Here is a 27,124-nt window from a genome sequence, read left to right as displayed (position 1 = left end):
TAAATACCCCCCCTGATCCTTACCGGAATCCGGTACGCTTCCAGCTCGATCGGGGGCAGCCTGCGGGACATCGGGGTCCCCGCACCTCCAACAGGCCGGCCCAGGCGTTACGCCCGCACTTGTGCTGGCGGGCACCCCCACCTGAGGAGGAGAGCGGCTGAAGGACGGGGAAGGAACATTCTCCCAAGGCCGGGAAGCTGGTCGGATATATACTCCACGCCTGCGCGGGGCAGAAACGGGCCCTGGGGAGAGAACAGAGCGAGAGAACACAGGGGAGGGGGAGGAGGGGGGTGCAGACACAGGGGAAGGAGAGAGAGAGAGAGAAGAAGAAGAGGGCTCGTCCGCCCTCGGGATAGCCGCCAAATGGTCCTCCGCCAGACGAACAGCCTCCTCCAGCGACGCCGGGCGGTGGCACTGGACCCACTCCGCCGTCTTCCGGGGCAGCCGTTGGACGAATTGCTCCAGTACCACCTGATCGATCACTCCCTCCACGTCGCAGTCCCCCGCGAGCAGCCACCTCCGACAGGCGTCCCGGAGCAAGTTGAGCTTCCCTGGACAGGAGAGGAATTAGGCGGGCTGCCCACTGTTCGAGCAGCCAGCCCCAGATTTCTGCCGCGTCGAACAAATCGAGGAAGGCCTCAGGATCATCTGCTGCCCCCATCTTCTGTAACGTGGGTGGGGGCAGCATAGCACGGGTGTCCGGGGTCGCGGTTGTGGCCGACGCGGTCTCCTGGCTGAGGAGGCTCCGGATGGCGTGCCGGTTACTATACACTTTCTCCATGCTTGGAACTTTTTAATTCCCGGGTTTCGGCACCAGTGTAACAACCCTCACGGGAAGGAGGACAGGAAACGAGGCTTCAACAAAAAGGTAAGGCTTTAATTGCCGTCTTTCTCACATAGGTTTACAGAAATGTCACACAACACAAGCACACTGGGTTGGCTTGTCGGGTTCTCTCGACTGGAGGCTCTGTGTCTGCTTTTATGCCGCTCTCCTCGTGCTCACTGGAATTAGAGACAGGTGTTAGGCATAATTTAGCTCAGGTGTAAGCGCCCTTACCGCTTTCCTCTCCCGGACGGGTGCTTGACCACGCCCCCGCGGCCACACACACATACAGTACTGGTAAAGTCTTTAGATAAAGGCCTCTGCCAAATGCACAAGTGTAATGCTATTTTATACAACATACTAATATATGAAGTGTATATTGGGTTCACACTCAATAGCACTATGAGAAACATTTACGATAATGGATTTGATAGAAATGCATTTTAGGAATCATTTGGTTATGTTATAAATACTTGTATAATAAGCCCATCATTTTATTAAATAATAAAGCCCATCATAGTTTTATTAAGCACCAGAATTTCAGTTCAGACAGATGCTGTTGATCCACTCAGAAACACAAATCATTATTTTTTTAGTGACTAATTTGTTCTATGGCCTCATCTCTGGAACTGGTCCTGGAACGTTTTTTATTCTTACTCTACAGGTTATTTTTCAAGCATTTCACAGATATTCTGTTCACGGTTCTTCACACAGATTTGACAACTATAAACCTTACTTTCAACCAGTTCCCTGTATCTTTTTTGTACACGATTCAAAGGTTGAATTGATAACTTTCCACTCTTAGGTGCCATCTCACCCTTTTCATTTGACAAAAAATGGTTAAAGGAATATTCTTGGTTATAGGCTTCCATTGTCAGCTCTGGTTTCCACCCCAAGTCCAAAAACATGCAGGTTAAGTGAATTAGAGTCTCTAAATTGCCCCATAGGTGTGAGTGAGAGTACCCCAGCCACTGGGGGTTGCGTCAGGTAGAGTATCTGGCGTAAAACCTGTGCCAAGTCAGATATGCGGATCACAGATGGTCCGCTGTGGCCTACCCTAATGGGAGCAGACGAAAGAAGAAGAATATAGGCTTCCATTGTTAGTTTATTTATATATATATATATATATATATATATATATATATATATATATACAAACTAAGCGATGAGTTGAAATTGTTGTCTATGGTAATCAATAGCATGCCACAGATGCTGTCCATGGATATTAGGATGAAAATAACCCAGAATGTTCCTTGAACTACACTGCACATAATTTCATCTTTCTGTTGTCTGCTCAATAAGCAGGACATCACTTACATTGCACATCTTTTTATCTCTTTTCTGCTCTTCTGTTTCAAGTTACATAGTTTTGGTGCATTAAACTTCCTACATTTAACAGGATGTTTACTATACTGAAATAGCAAGCATAATCTCTGATAAAATAAAAGCATTATCATTAATGTAGGAAGACTTGAAGTTATTAGCCTGGTCTTCAGTGCTTTGTTGCATTGCATTCGGCTTGTCAAGCAAGCATTACTGGTGGTTTTTATATTTATTTTGCTTTTGACCCAAATGGAAAATTCATAGCTTATTTTGGTGAGGCAAGTGGCTTATTTGGGGCTTGTTTTTCCAGACCAGGTTGCTTGTTTCTTTTGCAAGATATGGCAAGACTGCAATTGGTATTTCACCCACACTTAGCGCAGAGTATTGTCATTTTAAAAAGAACGTTACTAACCATTCGCGGAACTTCTAAACCGTAAAAAATTAAAATTTTGCTCAGAATGAACCGAAATGAAAAACGTAACCAGTCCCTGGTTATTTGAGTCGGGAGGGGAGTGAGTGTTCCATCATCAGAAAGACTAATGTCTATTTAATGTCTTTGCAAAGAGCAAAAACAAAACAACCTCTTAAAGTGATAGTTTACCCAAAAATTTAAATTGTCTCATCATTTACTCACCCTCATGCCTTCCAAGATGTGTATGACTTTCTTAATTTTGCTGAACACAAACCAAGATTTTTAGAGGAATATCTCAGCTCTGTTGGTACACGCAATGCAAGTGAATGGTGACCAGATATTTGAAGCTTCATAATCACACTAAGGCAGAATAAAAGTAACTTCAGTGGTTAAATCTATATCTTCAGAAGCGATATGACAGTTGTGGGTAAGAAACAGATAAATATTTTAGTCCCCCCCTTTTTTTTTATACCATAATCCTCCACTTTTATTTTCACTTTCACAATTCACTTGCATTGTAAGAGCTGATATATTATCTTAAAAATCTTTGTTTGTGTTCAGCAGAAGAAAGAAAGTCAAGCACATCTAGGATGTCATGAGGGTGCATACGTAATGTGAGAATTTTCATTTTTGGGTGAACTAGTCCTTTAACAATAGGAGTCATAGACCAATAGGTAAAGTTTGCAAATAAAGAGTAAGAATGCACACAAAAGAATACAAATCTCTAAAGAGTGAGATATCCTCCTTGTACAACTCTTTTTGTAGGCTAGAAGTGTTTGATTTTGCATTTATTTACTTTGTTGTAAGAGTTGAGAACATGCTCACTCGCTGCCCTTTTCGTTTTAAAGGAAAAACAGCATAGGCTCTGTGACTTTTTCCTTTTCAAAATGTCTTTTCTGGCCAGCAGAAGAGTGCTTGTCAGGTTCACCACTTGTGCCTCTGACTCCTTCTCCTGTACTAGCAGAAGGTTCTCTTTTTGTTTTGTTTTGTTTTTTGAAAGAACTTTTCTCTAGAGATGGTTACTTACATCCACAGAAAGACAAGCCTTCACAAATCAATATTCCAGCTGCTGTATTTTTCTTTCCTATAGCTGCAAAGCCCCCTTCTCTTCTAGTTACCTAGAAGCAATCCACATATGTTTAGGACATATTTTTTTCTTACATCACACCTCAAGTGTTTTTTTTCCAACCTGTTTTGAAACATTACATGTGTTGCCTTAAGGAAAAGTGAGACCCTATTTAGAAAATATTTAATTTTAAACTTATGTAGCTCAGATATGTGCACTTGTAGAATTACTCACAGATTGAGTAAAAAGTATTAGGTGCCTTCTATCATGAAAAAATGCATGTGTCATATGGGTTACACTTATATGAAACGATTTTCGAACTCAGTTTTTATAATATATCAAACAATGCTGGTATATCTAAAACTGAAGTTGGTTCTGGTCCTCTAATCTGATTGCATAAGTGGCATTCACTGTTGCTGATATTTAGTTTAAAAGCACTGGTACGCCTCACTGTTTATCACTCTGATTTTATGTTTACAGCATACCAGACAGACTATCAGTTACTTAAGTAAAAATGCATGATTCTATTTGTTAAGATACCAGTGTGTAGGATGCTTCTTTCTTTAAATTTTGGATTGGGAATGCTGTGTTGCCTCAAACAGTAGCTTAACCCTTGTGCATCAATTTAAAAAAATTACTCGGAGGTCCTTAGAGGACAAAAATGTCCACGTCAAGAAACATCCATAATAATAGTATATATTAATAAAATTGTTTTAACCAACACCAGTCCTGAACATAATTACCAAATATTCATTCATTTTCAGGATTTTAACCCTTTATATGCCAGTTTTTTTTTTACATAATGCCACTGTTGTCTTTTACACACACACACACACACGCACGCGCACACACACACACACACACACACACAATTTTAGCTGCAATATTTATTAATATGTTGGCCTGTATTTGCTCCATAGGCTAAACATGAGAAAAATGGCGCCATCTGGTGGAAATGTTTTTTTATTTTTTATTTTGAAGCCAGGGCTCCGGAATGAAAGCATAATATCATAGAATCCATGTTTTATGCTTTAATGGAACTGGGATCAAATATTGCAGCTTTAAAGGGTTTCAAAGTGTATATTTTTGCCCTTAAGATCCTGAGTGTAACTATGTTGTGTGCACAGTGTATTTTAGATATATTATAGGAACTGAGGTTGAAATATCCAAATTCCCCAAAAAATACACACCTTTGATAAAATGTATGCTGTTGGCATTAACACTAATGATCGAAAAAACTAAAATGAAAAATGTATAAATGTCCTATAGGTCGCACAAGGGTTAAATAACAAAAGCTGTTTGTGATGAGCTTACTTGATTTTGTGCCATGATTTTTTCTGTTGCTGACCACAGAGTCAGATTTAGATTTTGGAAACACATAGTTCTTCATTTCTCTGTTGAACCTACAGCTATAACAACAGCTCAGTCTTGGACATTGAAATAAAAACTGACCATTCCATAAAAAAAAATCTCTTGATTTACAGAAATATCTAGCATCTTGTTCCTCACTCAATTCTGTTGTTAAAATGCTGAGTTTGCCTTTCCCTCCAACTCATTCAGTTTTACGTTAGGATAAATTATTTCCTTTCTTCTGAAAATGCAAATATTACAAAAAAACACTTTTTCTCAAGTGTATCCATGCTGGAATAAACCCACATACATAATTGCGCTGCACTCATTCATAAAAGGATACCCTTTCAGTAAGCCACATGTTCATTCACAACTACATTCTTATTCCTAGTTGAGACTCTCTGGCTTCAGGTTCCATTACAGTACTAGCTTGAGTTTCTTATGAAATATGCAATTACCCCCTTACTTTCTGGTTTATGTGGTCAGGGAAAAGCAAAGGAAAGATTCCCCTAACCAAGTCGCCAAGCGGGGACCACTTCTGAAAGGTGACACTAAGAAAAGTGATGTTTTCCAGCATTGCAGATTGTTTTGTAGGTGGAGATGGAGGTGGATATGCTTAGCACAGCAACTTTGTACAGTCTGTTTGAACACAACCCATATGGTCTTATTGCACAGGAATGTAGATCTGCTGCAAAAGCTTTTCATATAGCCATGAAGTATATACAGAATTTATTCAGCTTTATTCCTGTATAGACTGGACACTTAGGCCTAAATACAACCATGTTGAACTGCCTTTAACCATGGTCAGATATATACTTAAAATGTTTTTGCTGTGCTTAAATTTTCCATACCCTCCAGTAAAGTGGGGAAAAGCATTTCCACTACACACCTTTGCATGATTGTCTGACGTGTTTAGGATTATTTTATGTGTGCTTGAAAGCATTAACCTCTTCTTTTCCTTTTTATTCCATCCACTTTATGCGTCAGAGGCCATTAAATGCATTTTTACAGCCGTCACAGATGTAAATTGTAGTTGACTTGAAGGGAATAACTGTTGGAAGCTTTTCAAAGGTTGAGCAGGTCAAAAAGTCCTGCTGATATGATGCTTATAATTAAGTGAAAAATTGTAAAACTGGTTGAGTTTACAGTGGCTGTATATAAGTGTCCAATTGAGAGTTTCACAACTTGGAAATATGCTGACATAGACCAAATGTAAACTTTAAGCTATCCATAGAGAACCATATAGGAATATGTAGTCTTAATAGAGTTACCCTAAATACAAGACATTCCTTGTTAAAAACATTTAGAATGTTGAGCCTGGGGTTCAGAAGTTAGAGCATGTGTCACATCTACCCTTGGTACTCATGCAAGTTATACAGGTTTGAGTCTGGCTTATGATTTGTCTGGATCCCATTCCCCCTGTTTCCCTCCTGTACATTTTCCATTTTCTGTAGTATAACTCTATAAGCAAGAGCTCAAAAACAATGATGGAAATTACACATTCGGTCTACCCCTTAAAGACCCAATTAAAATTTTTTTTTCCTATCTTAACATCCTTCTTATTGAAACAGGAATGTGGGAGGGACATATCAAAGCCCCCTTTTTGAAAAAAGTCAATAAACTTTAGTTTATGTCACAGCCATTAGCCGTGTTTTGCTACTTACTTGTTGGTGGCAAGTGGCACGTGGAAAGGCAGTCTCATTCTAGAGAGCATTTGATTGGACCAAAAAAAGTGTGTAATGTAGTCATTTCTGGGATATAAAGAATGTTCATTTGTAATGTGTATATCAGCTGAAAGTTAATTTTGTCAACTTGTAGGAGTAGACTATCATGTAGATGGTTCGAAATCTAAAAGACATGGATTCAAAGTCTTAACATTCCCATTTTAATTTCATTGGGTCTTTAATATTAACAATGTCTGTAAATGCTTTGTATTGAATGCTCAACTACCTTGATGACACTAAATCTGCCAAATACAAGAATCAACTCTTGTGTTCTTTTGCCCCTCAGAGTCTGAACATTCAGGTGGAGGATGTTCGTATACGTCCCATCCTGTCATCATATCGAAAACGTATCCCAGTGACAGAAGGCTATGTGGAGGTGAAAGATGAAGGCCGGTGGAAGCAGGTCTGTGATGATGAATGGAGTCAGATGAACAGCAGGGTTATCTGTGGCATGTTCGGCTTTCCTGGAGAGAAGAAATACAATACCCGCGTGTACAAGTGCGTTCTAAATTTATTTGCAGTTGAAATGGAAGTGTCATTTGTGCACAAATTCCTTTAGAATATAGCTTAATTATCGTTACAACACACATCGTTTCAAAGCAGCTTTACAGAAGATAAGGTATTAACAGAATATAAAACTGTAATATCTATAATGTCTTAGTCATCATTGTGTAGTTTGATAAAATACGATTGTGAATTGTGTTGAAAAATAAGTAATTAAATAATAATTGTATTATAACCCTGGTGAGCAAGCCGAAGGCGACTGTGGCAAGGAACCAAAACTCCATAAGATGTTGGTTAATGGAGAAAAATAACCTTGGCAGAAACCTGATTCACTGTGGGGGCCAGTTCCCCTCTGGCTAACATCATGACTATAATGCCAATATTACTTATGTATAGTGCAATTCATGGTTTAAATGTATTTAACTAAATTAGTGTTAAGGGTCAGTGTTTAAACAAAGATTTTGTATGAACTGTGTTACAAGGAGGGAGGTCACTGGAGCAGTATCTAAACACAGCTTAAAAGTATTTAATAAAATAAACAAAGTACAGATTACCGGTGTAAACATGGTAACAAAAGAAACATCCATGATGGGGAAAAACACAGGAACAGAGAATACAGGAACAATGGGAATGTTTCAAGAACAGGAGGTCAAAAAAACATACAAAAACTGACAGAGTGAGCAAAAAACAGGGCTTTAAATACATAAAGACTAATGAGGTGAATGAGACACAGGTGAGAAACAATCAAGGACATCTGGCAGTGATGAAGGCAGGGGATTATGGGAAATGTAGTCTGGGAGGAATAGATGACAGAGGCAAAACACAGGGCAGACAACAGTGAATCATGACAAACTGTAAGATTAATGACTAATGTCTTTGAAGTCCATCCTGCAGAAGTTCACATATATGCAATTGTCCTTGTTAGTTGGCTGATGAAGGGTTTTGTTGGGAATTAATTAATAGTCTATGTTTTCCATTTCAAGAGTGTAGTCCATCATTAGACCGAGGTGATGCAGGCAGAGATCAGTTAGGTGCATCGCAGTTCAACCTGGCCAGTCATTTCAGTGAGGTCTATCCTTAGTCCAAGGTTCAGGCAATGGCATATGAAGTATCCCATGTCTTATGGTTGGATTTGGCATCAGTTCATCCTCTGAAGTCCATTGTAATAGACTAAAGTGATGTTTGGCTGGCACCGGCTGCTATTAGTCATCATCACACAGCGACACGTAGCAGTGGAGTCCAACAAGAAGCAGGAATGGAGCTTGAGATAGACGGTTCTGGAGACCTCAGGATAGGAGTCCCGAGGTTGAGCCAGAGAAACAAATAAAATAATGTTAACATAGATGCCATTCTATTTATTGCAGAGTTATACATCATGATGTATGTTTCTGGTTCCAGCAGACCTAACTAAAGCAGCCTAATTGTGAGTTGAAGGATAAATTAGGTGTTAAATAGATGATTCTTTAGTCTAGATTTAAACTGTTTGAGTGTGTCTGCATCTAGAACAGTGTTAGGGAGACTATTCCATAGTTTAGGAGCCAAATATGAAAAGGATCTACCTCCTTTTGTTGATTTTGATATTCTAGGAACTATTAACAGGCCAGAATTTTGGATCGTAATGAACGTGATGGAATATAGCGTGGTAGAAGGTCACTTAAATACTTGACTATTCAAAGCTTTGTATGTAGTTAACAGAATTTTAAAATTAATAAAACATTTAACAGGTAGCCAATGTAACGATGATAAAATGGGGCTAATATGATCATATTTAGTTTTCATATTAATACATTTTTCGGCATCAGCAATAAGAGAGCATGTGTCATAATTTAGCAATATTTCTTAGGTGTAAGAATGCTGTTCTACAAACATTGGTAATTTGATTTTCAAAGGACAGATTGGTATCAAATATAACACATAAGTTCTTCTGTTGAAGATGATGTAACAGTACATCCATCGAGAGCCAAATTATATTTAAGCATATTATTTTTAGAGGTTTTTGGTCCAATAATTAGTACCTCTATTTTGACGGAATTGAGTAGAAGGTAATCTTTGGCCATCCAATCATTTATTTCATTAATACACTGCTAATTTGGAGAATTGTAAAAGCTCATCAGGTTTTGAAAAAATATAAAGTTGTGTATCGTTGGCATAACAGTGGAAACTTATTCCACGATTCCTGATAATATCTCCCAGGGGAAGCATATACAAGGAGAAAATCAGAGGCCCTTAAACTGATCCCTGTAGCACTCCATACTTTACTTTTGTTTGGTTTGACAATTCCTCATTTACATAGACAAAGTGGTAGCGGTCTGCTAAATATGACCTAAACCATGCTAATGCAACTCCACAAATTCCAACATAATTCTCTAGCCTATTCAAGAGTATGTCTTGATCTATTGTGTCAAATGCAGCATTAAGATCTAAAAGCACTAGAAGTTAAATGTAGCCGCGATCAGATCATAAGAGCAAGTAATTTGGAACTCTGATATGTGTAGGCTCTGTACTGTGATGAGGCCTAAATACTGACTGAAATTGTTCATATATACTATTTCTCTGTATAAATTAACATATTTGAGAGGATACTACCTTTTCTAGTATTTTCGACATAAACAGGAGATTTGAAATTGGTCTATAATTAGCCAGTTCTCCAGGATCAAGTTGTGGCTTCTTAATAAGCGGTTTGATAACTACCATTTTAAAGTTTTTTGGGACATGTTCTAAGAATAGTGAGGAGTTAATAATTTTAAGAAGAGGTTCAGAGATTACAGGGAATACCTCTTTTAAGAGCTTGGTTGGTATTGGATCTAACAAACATGTTGTAGCGTTTGATATTCTGATAAGTTTTGTTAGCTCTTCATGACCTATGACAGCGAAGGATTGAAGTTGCACGTGAGGAAAATTATGAGACAATGTTTTCTGAGGTGCTATGACAGATGATTGCATAACTCCAATTTTATTTCTGATTATTTCAATTTTATGAGTAAGAAAATTCATGAAGTTATTACTATTGGTCTGCAACAGAATATCTGGTTCTGTTGAGGATTTATTCCTAACCAATTTAGCCACAGTACTGAATAAACGCCTAGGATTGTTGTTGTTATTTTCTATGAGTTTGTAAAATATACTGACCTGGCAGCTTTTAGTGCCTGTCTGTAGCTACAGACACTATCCTTCCATGCACCGCGAAATACCTCTAATTTTGTATTCTTCCACCTGCACTCCTTTTTCCGAGCTGCTCTCTTGAGAGCATGAGTGTGATCATTGTACCATGGTGCAGGGCTATTTTCCTTAATTTTCTTTAATCAAAGGGGGTGACACTATCAAGAGTGCTAGAGATTACTGTATTTATATTTTCTGTTATTTCAAGTTCTTCTAGTCTTTGGGGTTTAGTGAGTGTATGAGATAGATGTGGAAGATTATTAGTGAAGCTATCTTTTGTGGTCAAAACAATAGTTCTACCAGAACAATAGCGTGGTGTAGATTGAGTAACATTAGCTGATCGCAGCATACAAGAGACGAGGTAATGATCCGTGATGTCATCACTCTGCGGCAGAATTTCTATATTATCAATATCAACTCCATATGACAGAATTAAATCTAGCATATGATTATGCTGATGAGTTGGTCCTGTTGCATATTGTCTGACTCCAAGAGAGTTTGGAATATTGATATATGCTAATCCCACTGTGTCATTTTCATTATCTATGTGAATGTTGAAGTCACCAACAATTAAAGCTCTATTTACAATAACTACAAGATCTGATAAAAAATTGCAAATTCACAAAGAAAACCAGATTAAGGCCTGAGTGATCTACATACAATAGCAAGGGTAAAAGATGACAGAGTTTTTCAATTTATATCTTATGGTGTCACATTAAGCATTATTAGTTCAAAAAACGTACATTTATAGCTTGTCCTCTGAGTAACACCAAAAACTTCACTGTAAATTGTAGCGACACCTCCTCCTCAACCCTTCAGACGAAGGTCATGTTTATAACAATAACCTGGGGGAGTAGATTAATTTAAACAAATATATTAATCTAGTTTAAACCAGTTTTTAATCAAACAGAGCTCATCCAAACTATAAGCTGTAATAATTTCATTTACAATTAGTGCTTTGGTAGAAAGATATCTAATGTTTATCTTTATATGATGTTTAACTTTAATTTGTTTTTGTTATGTTTGACCTTAATCAAATTTTTTCTAATTGATTTAGTTAGGGTTTTGTGTTTGGTAGTTTGTGGAACAGACACTGTCTCTATATGATATATGATATATGATGTCTTGGTGATACAGTCTCTATGTGTTGTAGTTTATGTGACCTTTGTGATGTCTCAAGGCAGCTAGCAGATGTTCAGATTAACCAGTTTGTCTGCTTCCTGACCTGGGCCCCAGTTAGTCAAATACTATCATCACTATCACATATCTATACTAAAAAGTTACTTTTGTGACCCCAGAAACATTACAGATTGCATCACTTTTCATACAGTAGAGGTGCTTCCCTTACAAAAATATGCATCCTTGTAATTCCCAATCTATTGAATTATCTGCCACAGTCACAGACAGTAAAGTGGAAACATAATGAACATGAACTTCCATATTGTTTTTTTTTTATTATTATTATTCTCAATCAGAATATACACTGCTAAATGTTTCACATGTCAAAGTGTTTCATGTGAAACCAAAGATGGTCTTGTTGCCTGTGGAAATCCATCCCAGGATTCCAACAATAGAACAAAGATTATATTTCATTCAATGTGCTACATCCGTTAATTAATTCTTAACAGATTTTCATGGTGTATTATTTATCAGTTTTCAGGGCTTTCAATTAATGCATACAATATATCTTACATGATTCATTTCCATAAATCTATCAAAAGCTTCATGGATAAAATGAACTTGCTCAAATCTAACCATGTGATGTGTTGACACTTTTCAAGTAAACAGGCTGACACTTCATCAGCAGTCATTTTTTGATGAGAGAGATCAATCTTAATCTATTAGCTTTAAGGTGAGAGCCTGAAAGAAAACACTCCCTTGGAAATGACAAAGATATACATACTGCTTTTCCATCAGCATTGGTCAGAGAAACTACTTAACAAGTCTGGGAAAATGAACCTTACTTGGATCACATCAGCAAGAAAGTCACTGGTGAGTCCATTGTAACTCTCCATGCAAATCAATCTTTGCAGAATGCCTGTGAAGCTAGGTAGTACTTTGAATGATAGAATTCACGTACAACTGTTTTCTAATATACTAGTACATTCCATACTGGGTTTGTAATGTATGACTCTCAAGAGCTTCTTACATCTTTGTGAGCTGTACACTTTCAGGTAATTAATCTCTTATATGAGAAATCACTAAATGGAAATTAAAGTTTTATAGTCTTGTTGGTGTGTTCTCAGTGTCTAGGACTTTCCATACTCATCAAAAAAGCTACGTGCTTCCCAGCATAAGTCGAGCATTATGAAATGTGCAGACTCTGCCTGTTCTCTAAAATCAGTGCCTGATGTTGGGGGGAGGGGGGACACGTAACCAAAGGCTGTATTTTTTATTTTTTTTCATTTTGCAACCAAAATGGGCATCTGTCAACTACCTCTGTCTGCCCTGTGGCTTTAAACCATGCTTTCATAAGAAAACTTGGACTATCCTTTCAGAAGACCTTGCATGACTGAGTTCTATAAATAATACAGGTCTATCCCTAGCTGGAACAAGAAACCAGTGTTCTCTGATGCAAGAGCATCAATCTGACTCTGAAAGTAACAGCTCTCCCTACAGCTGTTCCCTCAAACAATTTTTAATTGCAAACAAGTTTTGCAGCTTAGCTTTTTTTGTATCTGTAGATTAAATCAAATATGTGGGATAAAAACTTGTCATATAATTTTCGTTGTGTCTTCCAAAACCTATGTGTGTGTTTGAACAATAGTTGAAGTAGTAGCGATAGTCTTTTACAGACTTTGGATGCCAATATAGATTAACAGGGAAATGTACAATGTACAAATTCTTATATTTTTAATTTTTTTGGTCTACTTACTATTTCTAAATCATCACTTATTCACAGTGTAGTCATCATAGCATTGCACATTAAATATGCTCTTAATAGAATGAGTAAAATCTGTCCTAAAGGGATATATAATATCACTTCAATGTATATGAATTATTACTTCTTCTTTTTGCATTTTAATGTTTATGGTGTAACAAATATTTATGCAGATGAATGGAGTCATGAAACATCCAACAAAACTTCCACTTGCAAATAGGTCCCAGAAAGGGGTACTGTGTATGTAATAACAACAATTAATATTGTTATTCAACTCAACCTTTTAAGTAACCCCCCTTTCCTGTTGTAAATTGTTTCTCAGGATGTTTGCCCGTAGGAGAAAGCCATCGTACTGGGATTACTCCATAAATTGCACCGGAAATGAAGCTCATTTGTCTAGCTGTAAGCTGGGCCACACTCTCACCTTCAACGCTAATAGCATGTGTGGGCAAGGCAGTCCAGTGGTAGTCAGCTGCATCCCTGGCAAAGCTTTTGCCCCAACTCCCATGGCAGGCTACAGGAAGGCTTTCAGACAAGAGGTAAGCACCTGAGACAGATTTCCTCCAGAAAATACAAGAAGCCACATGTGCACATATGGTATTGCTTTGTACTGAACTTCAATCACGAACATAGCACAACACCTTTTACCAGCATGGTGACCATGAATTCGAATTTATGGTTACTTTATAGTGAAAGTTTCTCTTATGTAAAGAGATAGTTCACCCAAAAAAAAATAAATCTGTAATTTAATCACCAATATTATTTTCTTTCTTCTGTGGAACACAAAAGGAGATGTTAGGCAGAATGTTTGCATTCACTTTCATTGTATGGAAAAAAGATTACATTTAATTTAATGGTAATTGAGGCTAACATTTTACCTAACATCTGCTTTTGTGTTCTACTTAAGTAAAAAAAAAATAAAAAAAATAATAATAATATGTGTTTGGAACTATATGAAAGTGAGTAAATGGTAACAGAATTTTTATTTTTGGTTAAACTATCCCTTTAGAAAAATATGTGTGGCAATAGTGGCAGTCAAAAATACTTTAGTAACAGTTTTCTGCACCAAACCTTGTGATTACATGAATACCAGTGTTAGAGTGTGGAGAAGATTATATTTTTAAAAAGTCTTAAAAGCTTTATGCTGGCAGAAATTTTACCCAAAGATTACATCATCCTCTCCAAATTATACATTCAAACAGTCCATTTGGGAGCTTGCCTGTGACTTGTTACATACTGTTCAGCAGGGGCAGTGGGTTCAGAGTGATCAGAATTCTACAAATCAACACTATTGAAGTGTTTTGAAGTGTAAATGGATTTAATTTTCATAGTCAAGAAGAATACTCTCACTGAGCACATTATTAGGAACACTATGGTCCTAATAATGTGCCTGAAATGGTCTTCTGCTGTTGTAGCCCATCTGCCTCAAGGTTCGACCTGTTGCCCATTCTGATATGCTATTCTGCTCACTACAATTGTACAGAGTGGTTATCTGAGTTACCGTAGCCTTCGAACCAGTCTGGCCATTCTCCGTTGACCTCTCTCATCAAAAAGGCATTTCTGTCTGCAGAACTGCTACTCACTGAATGTTTTTTTCTTTTTTTCGTTTTTTTGCACCATTCTGAGTAATCTCTAGAGACTGTTGTGCATGAATATCCCAGGAGGTCAGCAGTTACAGAAATACTCAAAACACCAGCAATCATGCCATGTAGAAATGACTGAGATCACATTTTTCCCCATTCTGGTGGTTGATGTGAAAGATGTATCTGCATGATTTTATGCATTGCACTGCTGCCACATGATTGGCTAATTAAATAAGTGTATGAATAAGTAGGTGTACATGTGTTCCTAATAAAGTGCTTAGTGAGTGTACGTACAGTATATAATTTTTTTTATACTTGATGAAGATATACACTGGCGGCCAAAAGTTTGGAAGAATGTACATATTTTGCTGTTTCAGAAGGAAATTGGTACTTTAATTCCCCAAAGTGGTGTTCAACTGATCACAAAGTATAGTCCGGACAATACTCATGTAAAAAACTGCACCTTTACTATTTGAAAAAAGATTTTTTTTATGAAGTCTAGACAGGCCCCATTTCCAGCAGCCATCACTCCAACACCTTATCCTTGAGTAATCATGCTAAATTGCTAATTTGGTATTAGAAAATAAATTGCGATTATATCAAACACAGTTGAAAGCTATTTGGTTCGTTAAATGAAGCTTTACATTGTCTTTGTGTTTGTTTTTGAGTTGCCACAGAATGCAATAGACTGGCATGTCTTTAAGGTCAATATTTGGTCAAAAATTGCAAAAAAGAAACAGATTTCTCTAGAAAGTAATCAGTCAATCATTGTTTTTAGGAATGAAGGCTATTCAATGCTTGAAATTACCATAAAAACTGAAGATTTCAAAGAAGGTTTACACTACATTATTCCAAGACAAAAGACAACTGGCTCTACAAGGACAGAAAGAGATGTGGAAGATGTACAACTAAACAAGAGTATAAGTACATCAGAGTCTCTAGTTTGAGAAATAGACACCTCAAATGTCCTCCCTCATCTGACAGCTTCATTGAATTCTACCCACTCAACACCAGTTTCAGGTACAACAGTAAAGAGAAGACTCAGATTTGCAGGCCTTATGGGAAGAATTGCACAGAAAAAGCCACTTTTGAAACAGAAAAACAAAAAGAAATGGTTAGAGTGGGCAAAGAAACACAGACATTGGAAAACAGATAATTGGAAAAGAATGTTATGGATAACGCTATTGAGCTTTTGTGGGATCAGCTAGACTGTAAGGTGCGTGCGAATTGCCCGGCACATCTGTGGCACATCACACAGCCACATCTATGGCAAGTGCTACAGGAATCGTGGGGTGAAATGTCACCTGAGTATCTGGACAAACTGACAGCTAGAATGCCAAGGATCTGCAAAGCTGTCATTGCTGCACGTGGAGGATTTTTTGATGAGAACTCTTTGAAGTAGTTTAAGAAGTTCTGACATTTTTTTCAAATTGTAATAGTAATTTTTCACGTTATTAATGTCCTGACTATACATAGTGATCAGTTGAATGCCACTTTGGTGAATAAAAGTAAAAATTTCTTTCCATAAGAGCAAAATCTGTACATTATTCCAAACTTTTGACCTCCATTGTATTAGGCCAAGACTTAATAGCTGAGAATGGGCCAACAGAGAAAATGGATTTACCACATTTATAATCCTCTTTAATGAGCAGTTTGTATGTATGATGTCTTGAGATTTGTTTTGCTCATCTGCTGTAAGAACATGAGTTTCCTGAATTACTGGATTGTTTACTATGTTTGAAGTATTTCATATATTGAGTTATATCCAAAAAACATCCTCACTTCTGCAAGAAGGAATCAAGATTCAGTCTTTCTCCCTCCCTCACCCATTATGTCATTCACTTCACAGCAACCCCTGGTGCGTCTCAGAGGTGGCGCTGTGGTTGGAGAGGGACGTGTGGAGGTGTTGAAGAATGGAGAATGGGGCACGATCTGTGACGATAACTGGAACCTCCTATCAGCTACTGTGGTGTGTCGTGAGCTTGGTTTTGGGAGTGCCAAGGAGGCACTTTCTGGAGGTCAGCTTGGACAAGGTGCGTATAGTTGAATTAACCATTCTGCCCCAGCTGGACCTGGAGGTTCTAGACATAATGAACTCCTAATAAAAATATGAAGTTATACTTTTAAATGTGAAACTAAACTATGAAATATATGCTATATCATGACAACAAAAAGGTTTAAGGCTGCTCCGATGCTGCATTTACACAAAACCAAAGCAGCATCAGAACTGCCATAGGTACTCTGGGCTCAGGTGGGTCAGAGCTGACATAATTTATGCTGCGTTCCATTCAAATCCTGGATGTGGGATATTCCTACTTGATATCTCCAATCTCCTACCAAAAAGCATTACCATTCCTACCATTCCACTGCCAGATGCTCGGAAGATGACATGTAATGAAACAAAACTATAATGCTCCTGTTAGCTTAGCAGGGGTTTTGACTGTCACCAGAGAATTCTCCTATCATCCCAATTGACAAACAATGCTGCAGTGCTAGCAATAGTGCTACAGGTGTATGATTATCAAAAGAGAGTATAATTTACCATGTTTTGAATGCCTGTCTCTACAAACATTTGTTGAACAAGCTTTAATGTCATGTATTGTAGGAACTTTGACTCATTTATCAATATTATTTAATAAAAGTTAATGGTTATGAATTGCTTTGTAAATCTACCTGGGTGCAGTTTGTGTGACATCACGCACCTGCATCCCAGTGAATTTGGAGTTTTAAATTTCGCACAAGTTTCCAAGTTGGAATTCCGTCTTCAAGTGGCCTTCCATTGCACTTTTCCTTGTAGGAAGTTGGAAAACCCAGCTTTCTGAGTTGAATGGAATGCAGCAAGTTTGACTTTTATATGTCATTTCATCTTAACACAGAATTTTGAGCATGCACAGAACAGGCTGTGTAAAGACGTCTTTATTAACATAGTAATCAGATACAATGCTTTTATTTTGAACAATGAACAAGTTCAGCTGCAGTTTTATTAATTTCCCTCTCTACTGTCACCATCTTGTGTCAATAAGAAAGTGTTGAATTTCCAGTTCCCCTTCTGTCACTCACTAAACATTTTGTCAAATGAAGTGACACAAGGGGTCTTCCTTGGGAGCCTCGCGTACCTCTGAACTTGAGATAAAGGGAAGCAGGTGTCTGTCACAGCGCGGTCACTTGGGGGATGGGGGGTGCGATGGCCACCCTCGTGGTCCAGGAATGCCACCTCTGGCTGAACATGGTCGAGATGCGCAATGTTGGCACTCTGTCTCAACACCCCCGTCTCCCAGCTTGGCCTCTTCAGTGACACCGTCGACGACTTCACCCAGCAGTTTTCGGCAGTAAAGAGGTAGACGGAGGCTATATCCCACATCATCCTGCGCTCCGCCTGCCCGCCGAGGGCGTCCCCCTGCGTCTAAACAATAGGCAGCTCCGCCTCAACCCAAGCCTAGCTCTCAGCCCCAGCGTCGAGCGCCCCGCAGGCGGCGTATGCCCCCCGTCTCCAGGACCAACTCTAGGACCCGTAAAGCTCCTAAGCGCTCCTGAGACAGAAGACCCCTGGCAGTCAGATGTTCGCTCCGGAGCTGGTATCAGGACCAATCCGTTCCCTGGTGGAGGGCTGGGAGGATAATCTTAATTTTCCTTATTTTCTTTCACCGGTACCCACATTCTCAATAAAAGAGTGATTTCCTCACTCCCTGGGTCATCCAGCTGGTGCGTGCCATTCTCACAGTGCCCCGGCTCTAAAATCCTACAGTCCCGGCTCCCTGGATGCAGTCACCTCGCCTCCGGACCAGTGACTGCCCATCCCCGGCAGGCCGGTGCTGACGAGTTCCAAGATGCTGTTCCAGGACCTCTTCCTCAGTCTCTAACCCACCTAACCCACCCCCTGCTGGGTGCGCGAGGTAGGTAAATGCTTTTCTCAGCACCCAAGCCTTGGGACGCGCATTGCGCCACGGCATATACGGTGTGTTAATTACCCCTTCCTGCCATCAGACTTTCAACCCTTGGACAGACCTCTGATTTCTGCGGGCCGGAGTCCCCCGACAGCAGGTGTACAGATTTTTCGTGGTCACCACAGTCGCCTCTCAACTGGGTTGGGGCGCCGTGTGCAACTGCATGCTGCCGCTGGCACCTGGATAGGTCCCCGGCTACGTTGCCACATCAACTGCCTGGAGTTGCTGTCTGTATTCCTTACCCTGCTTAGGTTTCTCTTGCTTTTTCTCGATTCGGGGCAAGCACATATTGATCCGTTCAGACAGCACCGTGACGGTAGCGTACATACGTCGCCAAGGCAGTGTGCACTCTCGTCATATGTCACAACTCCCCCGCCATCTCCTCCTTTGGAGTCAGCAGAGACTCAGGTGTGATTCGGCACGGCACAGGTAGATCTCTTTGCCTCCCAGGACAACACTCACTGCCTGCTCTGGTACTCCCTGACAGAAGCCTCTCTCAGGACAGACAGATTGGCCCCGGGGGCTGCGCAAGTACGCATTCCCCCCAGTGAGACTTCTTGCACTGGTGCTGTGCAAGATCAGGGAGGATGAGGAAAAAGTCACCTTAGTGACTCCTTACTGGCCCACTCGGACTTGGTTCTTGGATCTCACTCTCCTCGCGACCGCACCTCCCTGGAAAATTCCCCTGAGGAAGGACCTTCTTTCTCAAGGACCTCTGGCACCCGCGCCCAGACTTTTGGAACCTCCACATCTGGCCCCTGGAATTGGTGTTCTTCCCGATCTGAAGACCCACAGAGATGTGCAGTCGGGTCAGTGCTCTCTCTCCCCTTCAGGGACCAGGTTGTGAACCTGCAAGCAAGCTGCCCCGGGAGGAGGCAGACCCAGCCTGTGTCAGGTACGTGCTTTGCGTATCTATTTGGACCGCACGCAGAGCTCTAGATGTTCTGAGCAGCTCTTTGTCTGCTTCGGCGGACGGCGGAAAGGAAACACTGTCTCCAAACTGAGGCTGCCTGCTGGGTCATTGACGCCATTTCCTTGGCCTTCCAGACTCAGGCCATGCCTGCCCCCTTGCGGGTTCAAGCACACTCGACGAGAAGTGTGGCATCCTCGTGGGCACTGGACAACGGCACCTCCCTAATCAGACATCTGCAAAGCAGTGGGCTGGGCAACACCCAACACCTTTGCGAGATTCTACAATCTCAGGGTTGAGTCGGTCTGTTCTGTCAGGTCAGAGCCGGTAGAAATCAGTAATACGGAACAGCCAACCGGTGTTCCACTTGCACCTAGTGCCCTTCACCAAGTTGATCCAGTGTGCTTTATCTCCCAGGTTATTCACTAAGCTTTCACTTCCTGGATGTTCTTCCTCCCTAGCCTTCTGGCCTGCGAATTCAAAGGAGGAATTTGCAACCAGACCCACTACGAGCTGCAAGTGCTCTGTACTGGGGTAGGGCCCCACAGGCTTAATTCCCTCTTCAGGCAACTCCCTATTATGTATTTTCCGCTGTACGGTCCCCCTGCCAGGCAGACCCTCATCTCCCTTGGGCAGGACCTGTAGGACCTGCCACCACGCCGCTCCCACTTGTGGCTAGGCAACCCACGTGGTGTTTTGGCCACATATCACCTCCCCCTAGTCTGGGCAGGATGTGACCTCCGCAGGGTCTTTTCCCCCTGAAAGAATAGGATTGTGTAAGACTGCCTTCCTCGATGCATTTCATTGCGTTAAGATTTCACACTCTTTGCGAGAGACATAGAGAGAGAAAAGGCGTGGCTGCCGGGCTTGTTCTCATGCTGGTCATGTAGCAACTGTTCCCCCCTCAGGGGTGCTGGGAACCAAAGGTCAGTATATGACACCTTTTCTGGGGAGGGTTACGAGCGGCCGATACAGTTGCTTCTGAAACGCAGCAGCCTGCTTGCACCTGTGTCAGCAGTTCACGTAACACGGTCTAGTGCATGGCACATTTGAACGGGACCCCTTGTGTCACTTCATTCGAAACAACGTTGAGTGAGTGACAGAAGGGGAACGTCACGGTTACTGTTGTAATCTCCGTTACCTGAGGGAGGGAACGAGACGTTGTGTCCCTTCTGCCACGACACTGGACCTACCACTGTAAACATCCGTACCTTATTCTCGGCTCCTCAGTGCAAAAACCTGACTGACAGACACACGCCAGCTTCCCTTTATACCCGTATGTCTGGGGGAGGGACATGCAAATTCTGTCTGCCAATTTCTCATTGGCCTTTTCTCAAGTTCAGAGGTACACAAGGTCCCAAGGAAGACCCCTTGTGTCACTTCATTCAACACAACGTCTCGTTCCCTCCCTTTTTTGGTGTTTATGCCACTAATCTAGATTGATCTTTAAACTGGAAATGGTCAGTAAATTAAATATTAATGAAATGTTGTAGTCATAGACAGAACCTTTGATACAGGTTCAAGCTGAAACAAATCACTCTCTCTTGAAAATTTTAATTATTACTTTCACTTAATTACATATGCAACAATTGTTGTTTAACAAATTTCAAGTTTAGTAGACAGATTATTGAAGTAAAATATATTTTGATTCCTATGAATAAAGGAATAGTCTATTTTAAAACAATATTTAGTATGTATACACTAATGAGCAAAAACATTATGACCACCTGCATAATATGCTGTTGGTCCTCTGCGTGCCGCCAAAACAGCACCGACCTGCCAAGGAATGGACTCTACAAGACCCCTGAAGGTGTCATGTGGCATATATATATATATATATATATATATACATACATCTTTAGGTACGTTTTATGATTGAGCCATCAAGGTAGGCTTATGTCTCATCTGTCTAATTTTTAGGAATGGGCCCTGTACATATGAATGAGGTTCAATGTTCTGGCTTTGAGAAGTCTGTCACGGAGTGTCACTTCAACATAGATAAAGACTCTGAAGGCTGCAGTCATGAGGAGGATGCAGGTGTTCGGTGCAATGTTCCCGCTATGGGCTTCCAACAGAGGGTAAGAAGTCACTGTTCTCTTGCAGTCTGTGCATGTGTGAAAGTGCATGACACTAAATGGAATCTATAAATCCCAAACATACCATTTTACTGTTAGAGTACAACATGGCCACACTAGTTATGTTGATGATAAATTGATTTCCCAATAACTGCTCTTCATTTTCTGCAGTTGCGGTTGAGTGGAGGTCGTAACCCATTTGAAGGCCGTGTTGAGGTGCTAATGGAGCGAAACGGCTCTCTGGTGTGGGGCACTGTGTGTGGTGTTGGCTGGGGCACTATGGAGGCCATGGTTGTCTGCAGACAACTGGGCCTGGGCTTTGCAAGTAACGCTTTCCAGGTATGTTTACACAGCACGTTACCTCTCAATATCTCATCACAAATTGACATCTGAGGATCTGTTCCAAAACCTAGTGAGCTGCCTCCTGCCTGTATAGACAGCTGCCTTTTAAGGCAGCATCCTAACTGACATGGACACTCTACATAGGCAGCATCTCCATGCACGTTAGCAATAATGCTCCTGATACGAAGTGCTCAGGCGATTTGACTCTAAAGCTGAAGTGTGTATTCTATGCCACTAGTACCACTGAAGGGTATTGCAAGAAAATGTACATTGTTTCCAAACATCTTTTCCAAACACTTCCCCTGTCTACTATTTATCAAACAAACATGGTCTAACCAATGTCGCTTTGTCAGGCTAGACGGGCCGCACAAAATAAGCAGAGGAATTTTTGTAGCACCACAGATGCACATTGTTTACAGTTTTTAAGAAAATGTACCTACAAATGGCTTAATTATAGTTATCTCTACTTAATTAGCTGGGATTGGAGAAAGTATTTTATGATGAAAAAAGTTGCACTTTAATAACCATTTATTAAAGCTTTAGTTTTAATAGAGGTAAAATTAGAGGAGTAACGAGTCTTAGAGCATAAATATACTGTACATAGCAAACACATTTTAGGTTAAATGGTTTTCTGTTATTTTAAACTGTTACAATAGATACTTTTCTGTATTGAATGAATTTTAATAAACGTATCATTACTATGTGTCTTGCAAAACAAGGTATCTTAGGAGGCACATAATTAAGTACATTTTCATTTCTGCACTATGAACTCACTTTTTGTGCAAGCAGAGATGGTGGAAGGCTTACTGGAATAAAATAATTTGGTGTGGGCTTAAAGTATTTCAGCAATGTCCGTCTGTGATTTCTGAATAAGCAAATGCTTGAGAGAGCCCTACTTGTAAATGAATTATTTCAAAACAAGTTTATATCAGTTCTGGAATGTTTCAGGTCAATTTAATTTTTACTGACCATCCTTTGACAACATGATGTCCATTAGCTGTTCCTGTTGATTTTTATGAGAAATCACAGCATTCGTCCCTTAGGCACCTCATCTAGTCTAATGACATTGCATCTATCGTTAAAACAGATGGGATTTTGTAAACAAAGCAGCTGAGTCTTCTTTCTGAAGAATGTCCTGTGATTCTATTTGTCAAATATGTCCATAAAGTATGTCCTGTTTTTCAATGTTCTTTGGTGGTTTTCCTGCAGTGTAGTGTCTCTCTACTTGTGCTGATTCCAAGACAGAATTCCTTCTTTTATAGCCTTGGAAAAATGATTTACTGCAAGGAAACGTATGTACTAGTATATTTGAAGTTTTGAAATAAATCCCAGTTCAGTTACACTTTGATGTGCAATAGTTTTCACTCTGCTTTGATCCAAAAGTTAGGACTTCAGCTAAATGTACGAGAATTATGTTACTTTTACTCATTGAAAGAATGACCGTTATTAGTAGGTCAACCAGCTGTTGAAGACATGTCTGTTTTCCACAGATTTGCCATTTTAAATGCATGCTTTGTGACAGTTATAGATGTCTGTGTTTACTGTTGCCAAGAGAAACGGTTACTCCCTTCTGGTTTAACAGAATTAAAGATAAACTGTTTCACCTGGAAAACATTTAAGAGAGTTAAATACCTTCTGTTCCAAGAGTAAATTATATCTCTTCATCAAATGGATCTTTTAATAGATGATAGGTGATTGGCTGAGGGGTTGGAAAAAGATGGAGAGGTCTGCTTTTAAAGATGTTACTGTTCTGATGACAAATGATTTATGAATGGACATTTTTAAACAGTATGGGTTTTTTGTAAGGTTTCTATGTGAATTATAGATTAAATAGTTCAACAATTCAAAGTGGAAAGGCTTTACAGTGTAAGCAACTCAAGTCTAAGTGTAGATTATGAGATCAAAGACTTTTTTGGATTTGATGTATTTAAGTTAAACTATCCTTGCAATGCTATAGTCATTGTTTAGTGCTCTGAGTCTGACTCTGCATTGACATTGATTTGTTGACTTATCTCGAATAGAACAAAGAAGTCCCTGAGGGTTTAACAGGTTGATTGGCAATAGCACCATCTTGTGGTAATTTAGTTTTTTTACAGTTAATGATAAGATTTTCCCTCAAAACCCTGTTCTGAGGTGTACTCAGTAAGTTTTTGTTCACGTTTTTGTTTTTGTTTTGGTCACTGATGCCATCGTAGAAATGCACTATTCACAGTTAGACAGGATTAATTTAAGCAGTGAGTAAAAGTGTCCAATAACAGAGTGGGTTAGTGAGATTAAGCGAGTAGTATTCAGCTGGTCATGTGATTGTAACATGGCAGCCCCCGTGAGGCACCCTCTCTATATAGAATAAAACAGCCAGTGTTGGTAAAGTTATTTAAAAATAGTAATACTAATTATTTCTCTAAAATTGTAATCAGATTATTTTAATTTGTATTTCATTGAAAAAGTAATCACATTACTAATTACCCTTGTTCATTACTACCCACAAGTCACATGCTCAGCACTGCACATTTCTCCTTCACAATAACATGATACAGGGCCTTAATTCATGTACTCTACATAATGTATTTAAAATAAGCAAAACCCTATAATGTACTTAAAAGTTATTAAATTAATTGATAGTCAGTAACTAATCTGATTTAAAAGTGTCTAATTTGTTCAGTGTTTAATTTATTTCTCCTATCTCAGTTTAATATCCAGCCATCCCCCCATTTTTATGAACAGCGCATATTAAATTATTTATTGCTTTAACTGTGGAGGATGTGGTTAGGGGCAGTGAGCCCACCATTTAAGTGTCCCTTATTTTGAATCTTCAAAAGTGGCAACCCTAGATGGAAGAATCACTTCACCCTGAACTGAATTGTAATTTTGTGTTTGTGTAGGAGACCTATTACTGGCCCGGTGCAGTGAATGCAGATGCAGTGGTAATGAGTGGAGTGAGGTGTGCAGGAACAGAGATGTCTCTCTCCCACTGTCTGCATCATGGAGAATATCTCAGCTGCCCTAAAGGTGGAGGACGCTTTGCAGCTGGAGTTTCCTGCTCTGAGAGTAAGATTATTCAAATACAGATGTCCTTGTGTTCATGTATTCATAATCTTTATTTATTTATTTTGCATTTTTGCCTTTAGGAGTGATTCTTTGAGATTAGGTTTTGGAGAAACACTGACCTCTACTGGTCACATAGGCACAATGGCTAAAAATAACATGCAAGCTTGCGATAGGTTTGGATTGTGAATTAATGTATGTAGCATGAAGTTTAGAGTGTAGTGTTTAGCTTCTTATGTAATAACTACCTAATTAATGATCTAGATTAGTCCGTTTGTCCTGTTTCTCATAAAACATGGAATTAAAAACCATGAAGAAACACATGCAAATAGATAATTAAAAGAACACTGAAAATGCTGAAACCTTTCATTATAACTTTGTTGTAAACATGTTTTTATTGTTCCCACCAGCTGCTCCAGATCTGGTGCTAAACCCTCAGGTAGTGGAACAGACCACATACTTAGAGGACCGTCCCATGTTCATGTTACAGTGTGCCTATGAGGAGAACTGCCTAGGTTCCACCTCTAGCGCCACGCCAGCCAACTCCTATCGCCGCCTTCTCCGGTTCTCCTCCCAGATACACAACAATGGACAGACTGACTTCAGACCCAAAGCCTCCAGAGACACCTGGGTTTGGCATGACTGCCACAGGTTAGGAGTCAAAAAGAAGTCTCTGGTGGAGAAGATAGAAGTAGAGCTCAAATATAATCTATAAAAGCCATTTGAAGAAATTTATAATAGACTAAATTTGTTTTATCTAAGTATAGATTGATGTAATTAATGTACGATAATAAACTAAATAGGTATAGCCAAGAGATGTGGCTCTCTATACCAAGACTTGGAGTTTATGTTAATGTAATCACGGGAAGTACCTAATTTAGGTCTAATTGTGCAATTTTTTTAACCATTGTCATCATTCTTCAATAGTACTGTAATCTGAATTTCTCACACATTAAACACTAATTTACCTTCTCTTATATCACATGCCCTTATTCAAACTTCTGCTCTTATCAGAGCAGTTTTGGTTGGAAAGTTCAAACGATCAATTTTTTATCCATGCTATTTCAATATGACATGATAAGATAAAATGTGTTTCTGATTTCACTGTTCCAGACATTATCATAGTATGGAAGTGTTCACCCACTATGACCTACTTAGTCAAAATGGCACCAAGGTGGCAGAGGGACACAAAGCTAGCTTCTGTCTGGAGGACTCAGAATGCGATGAAGGTATGGATGAAGATACATTAATGTTTTTAGCTTGCAATGTTTGTATTGGAAACACAATTTGACCTTACTCTAAATGTGTACTATTATTGTAATTGTATTTTAATTTTATGTTTCTGTAGGTATGTAATAACTTGTACAAAAAATTTGATCAAATTGTGCTGTTTTCTACTTTGTCAGGAATTGAGAAGAGATATGAGTGCGCAAACTTTGGTGAGCAGGGTATCACAGTGGGCTGCTGGGATACATACAGACATGATATTGACTGCCAGTGGGTGGACATTACAGATGTTAAACCCGGAGACTACATATTCCAGGTAATAATGTCATTTTCTTTAGTACCAAAGAGATTCTTTTGAATTAAAGTGTTAAGCTGGTTCAACACACTGTGATTACAGTATACTCGCTCTTTTTGACAGATTGTAATTAACCCCAAATATGAGGTTGCTGAGTCGGATTACACCAATAACATTGTCAAATGCAGATGTCGATATGATGGTCACCATATATGGATGCATAATTGCCATATAGGTAAGCACCTTAAAACACTGTTGAAAACTAGAGGCGTAACTTGGATCTTACAGGCCCCAGTGCAAAGTACCGGTCAGCACCACAGTGTAAACATTTACAACTTACTTTACCCAGCCTTATTATTTAAGGGAATTTCTATTTAAGCCATTTATATTTAGTGTTGAGAACTTCAGTTCATTTTATTGAGTTGGTTTGTTCAGAATGCTCATGTCATGTAAATGAGCTT

General features: G+C 39.5%; 1 protein-coding gene across 1 annotated transcript in view; it reads left to right on the top strand.

Moving 5' to 3' along the window:
• loxl2b (lysyl oxidase-like 2b) overlaps positions 1-27,124 on the top strand; it is a 41,603-nt gene that overhangs the window by 10,118 nt on the left and 4,361 nt on the right. Inside the window, exons 4-13 of the mRNA XM_052093638.1 lie at positions 6,985-7,196; positions 13,565-13,781; positions 16,675-16,858; positions 21,600-21,757; positions 21,926-22,093; positions 24,979-25,144; positions 25,552-25,792; positions 26,255-26,370; positions 26,548-26,684; positions 26,787-26,898. Coding sequence (XP_051949598.1) covers positions 6,985-7,196; positions 13,565-13,781; positions 16,675-16,858; positions 21,600-21,757; positions 21,926-22,093; positions 24,979-25,144; positions 25,552-25,792; positions 26,255-26,370; positions 26,548-26,684; positions 26,787-26,898 — 1,711 coding nt within the window. The remainder of the gene's footprint in view (positions 1-6,984; positions 7,197-13,564; positions 13,782-16,674; positions 16,859-21,599; positions 21,758-21,925; positions 22,094-24,978; positions 25,145-25,551; positions 25,793-26,254; positions 26,371-26,547; positions 26,685-26,786; positions 26,899-27,124) is intronic.

The sequence above is a fragment of the Xyrauchen texanus genome, chromosome 3, assembly GCF_025860055.1.
Source record: "Xyrauchen texanus isolate HMW12.3.18 chromosome 3, RBS_HiC_50CHRs, whole genome shotgun sequence".
NCBI lineage: Eukaryota > Metazoa > Chordata > Actinopteri > Cypriniformes > Catostomidae > Xyrauchen > Xyrauchen texanus.
This window is presented reverse-complemented; position numbering and strand designations above follow the sequence as displayed.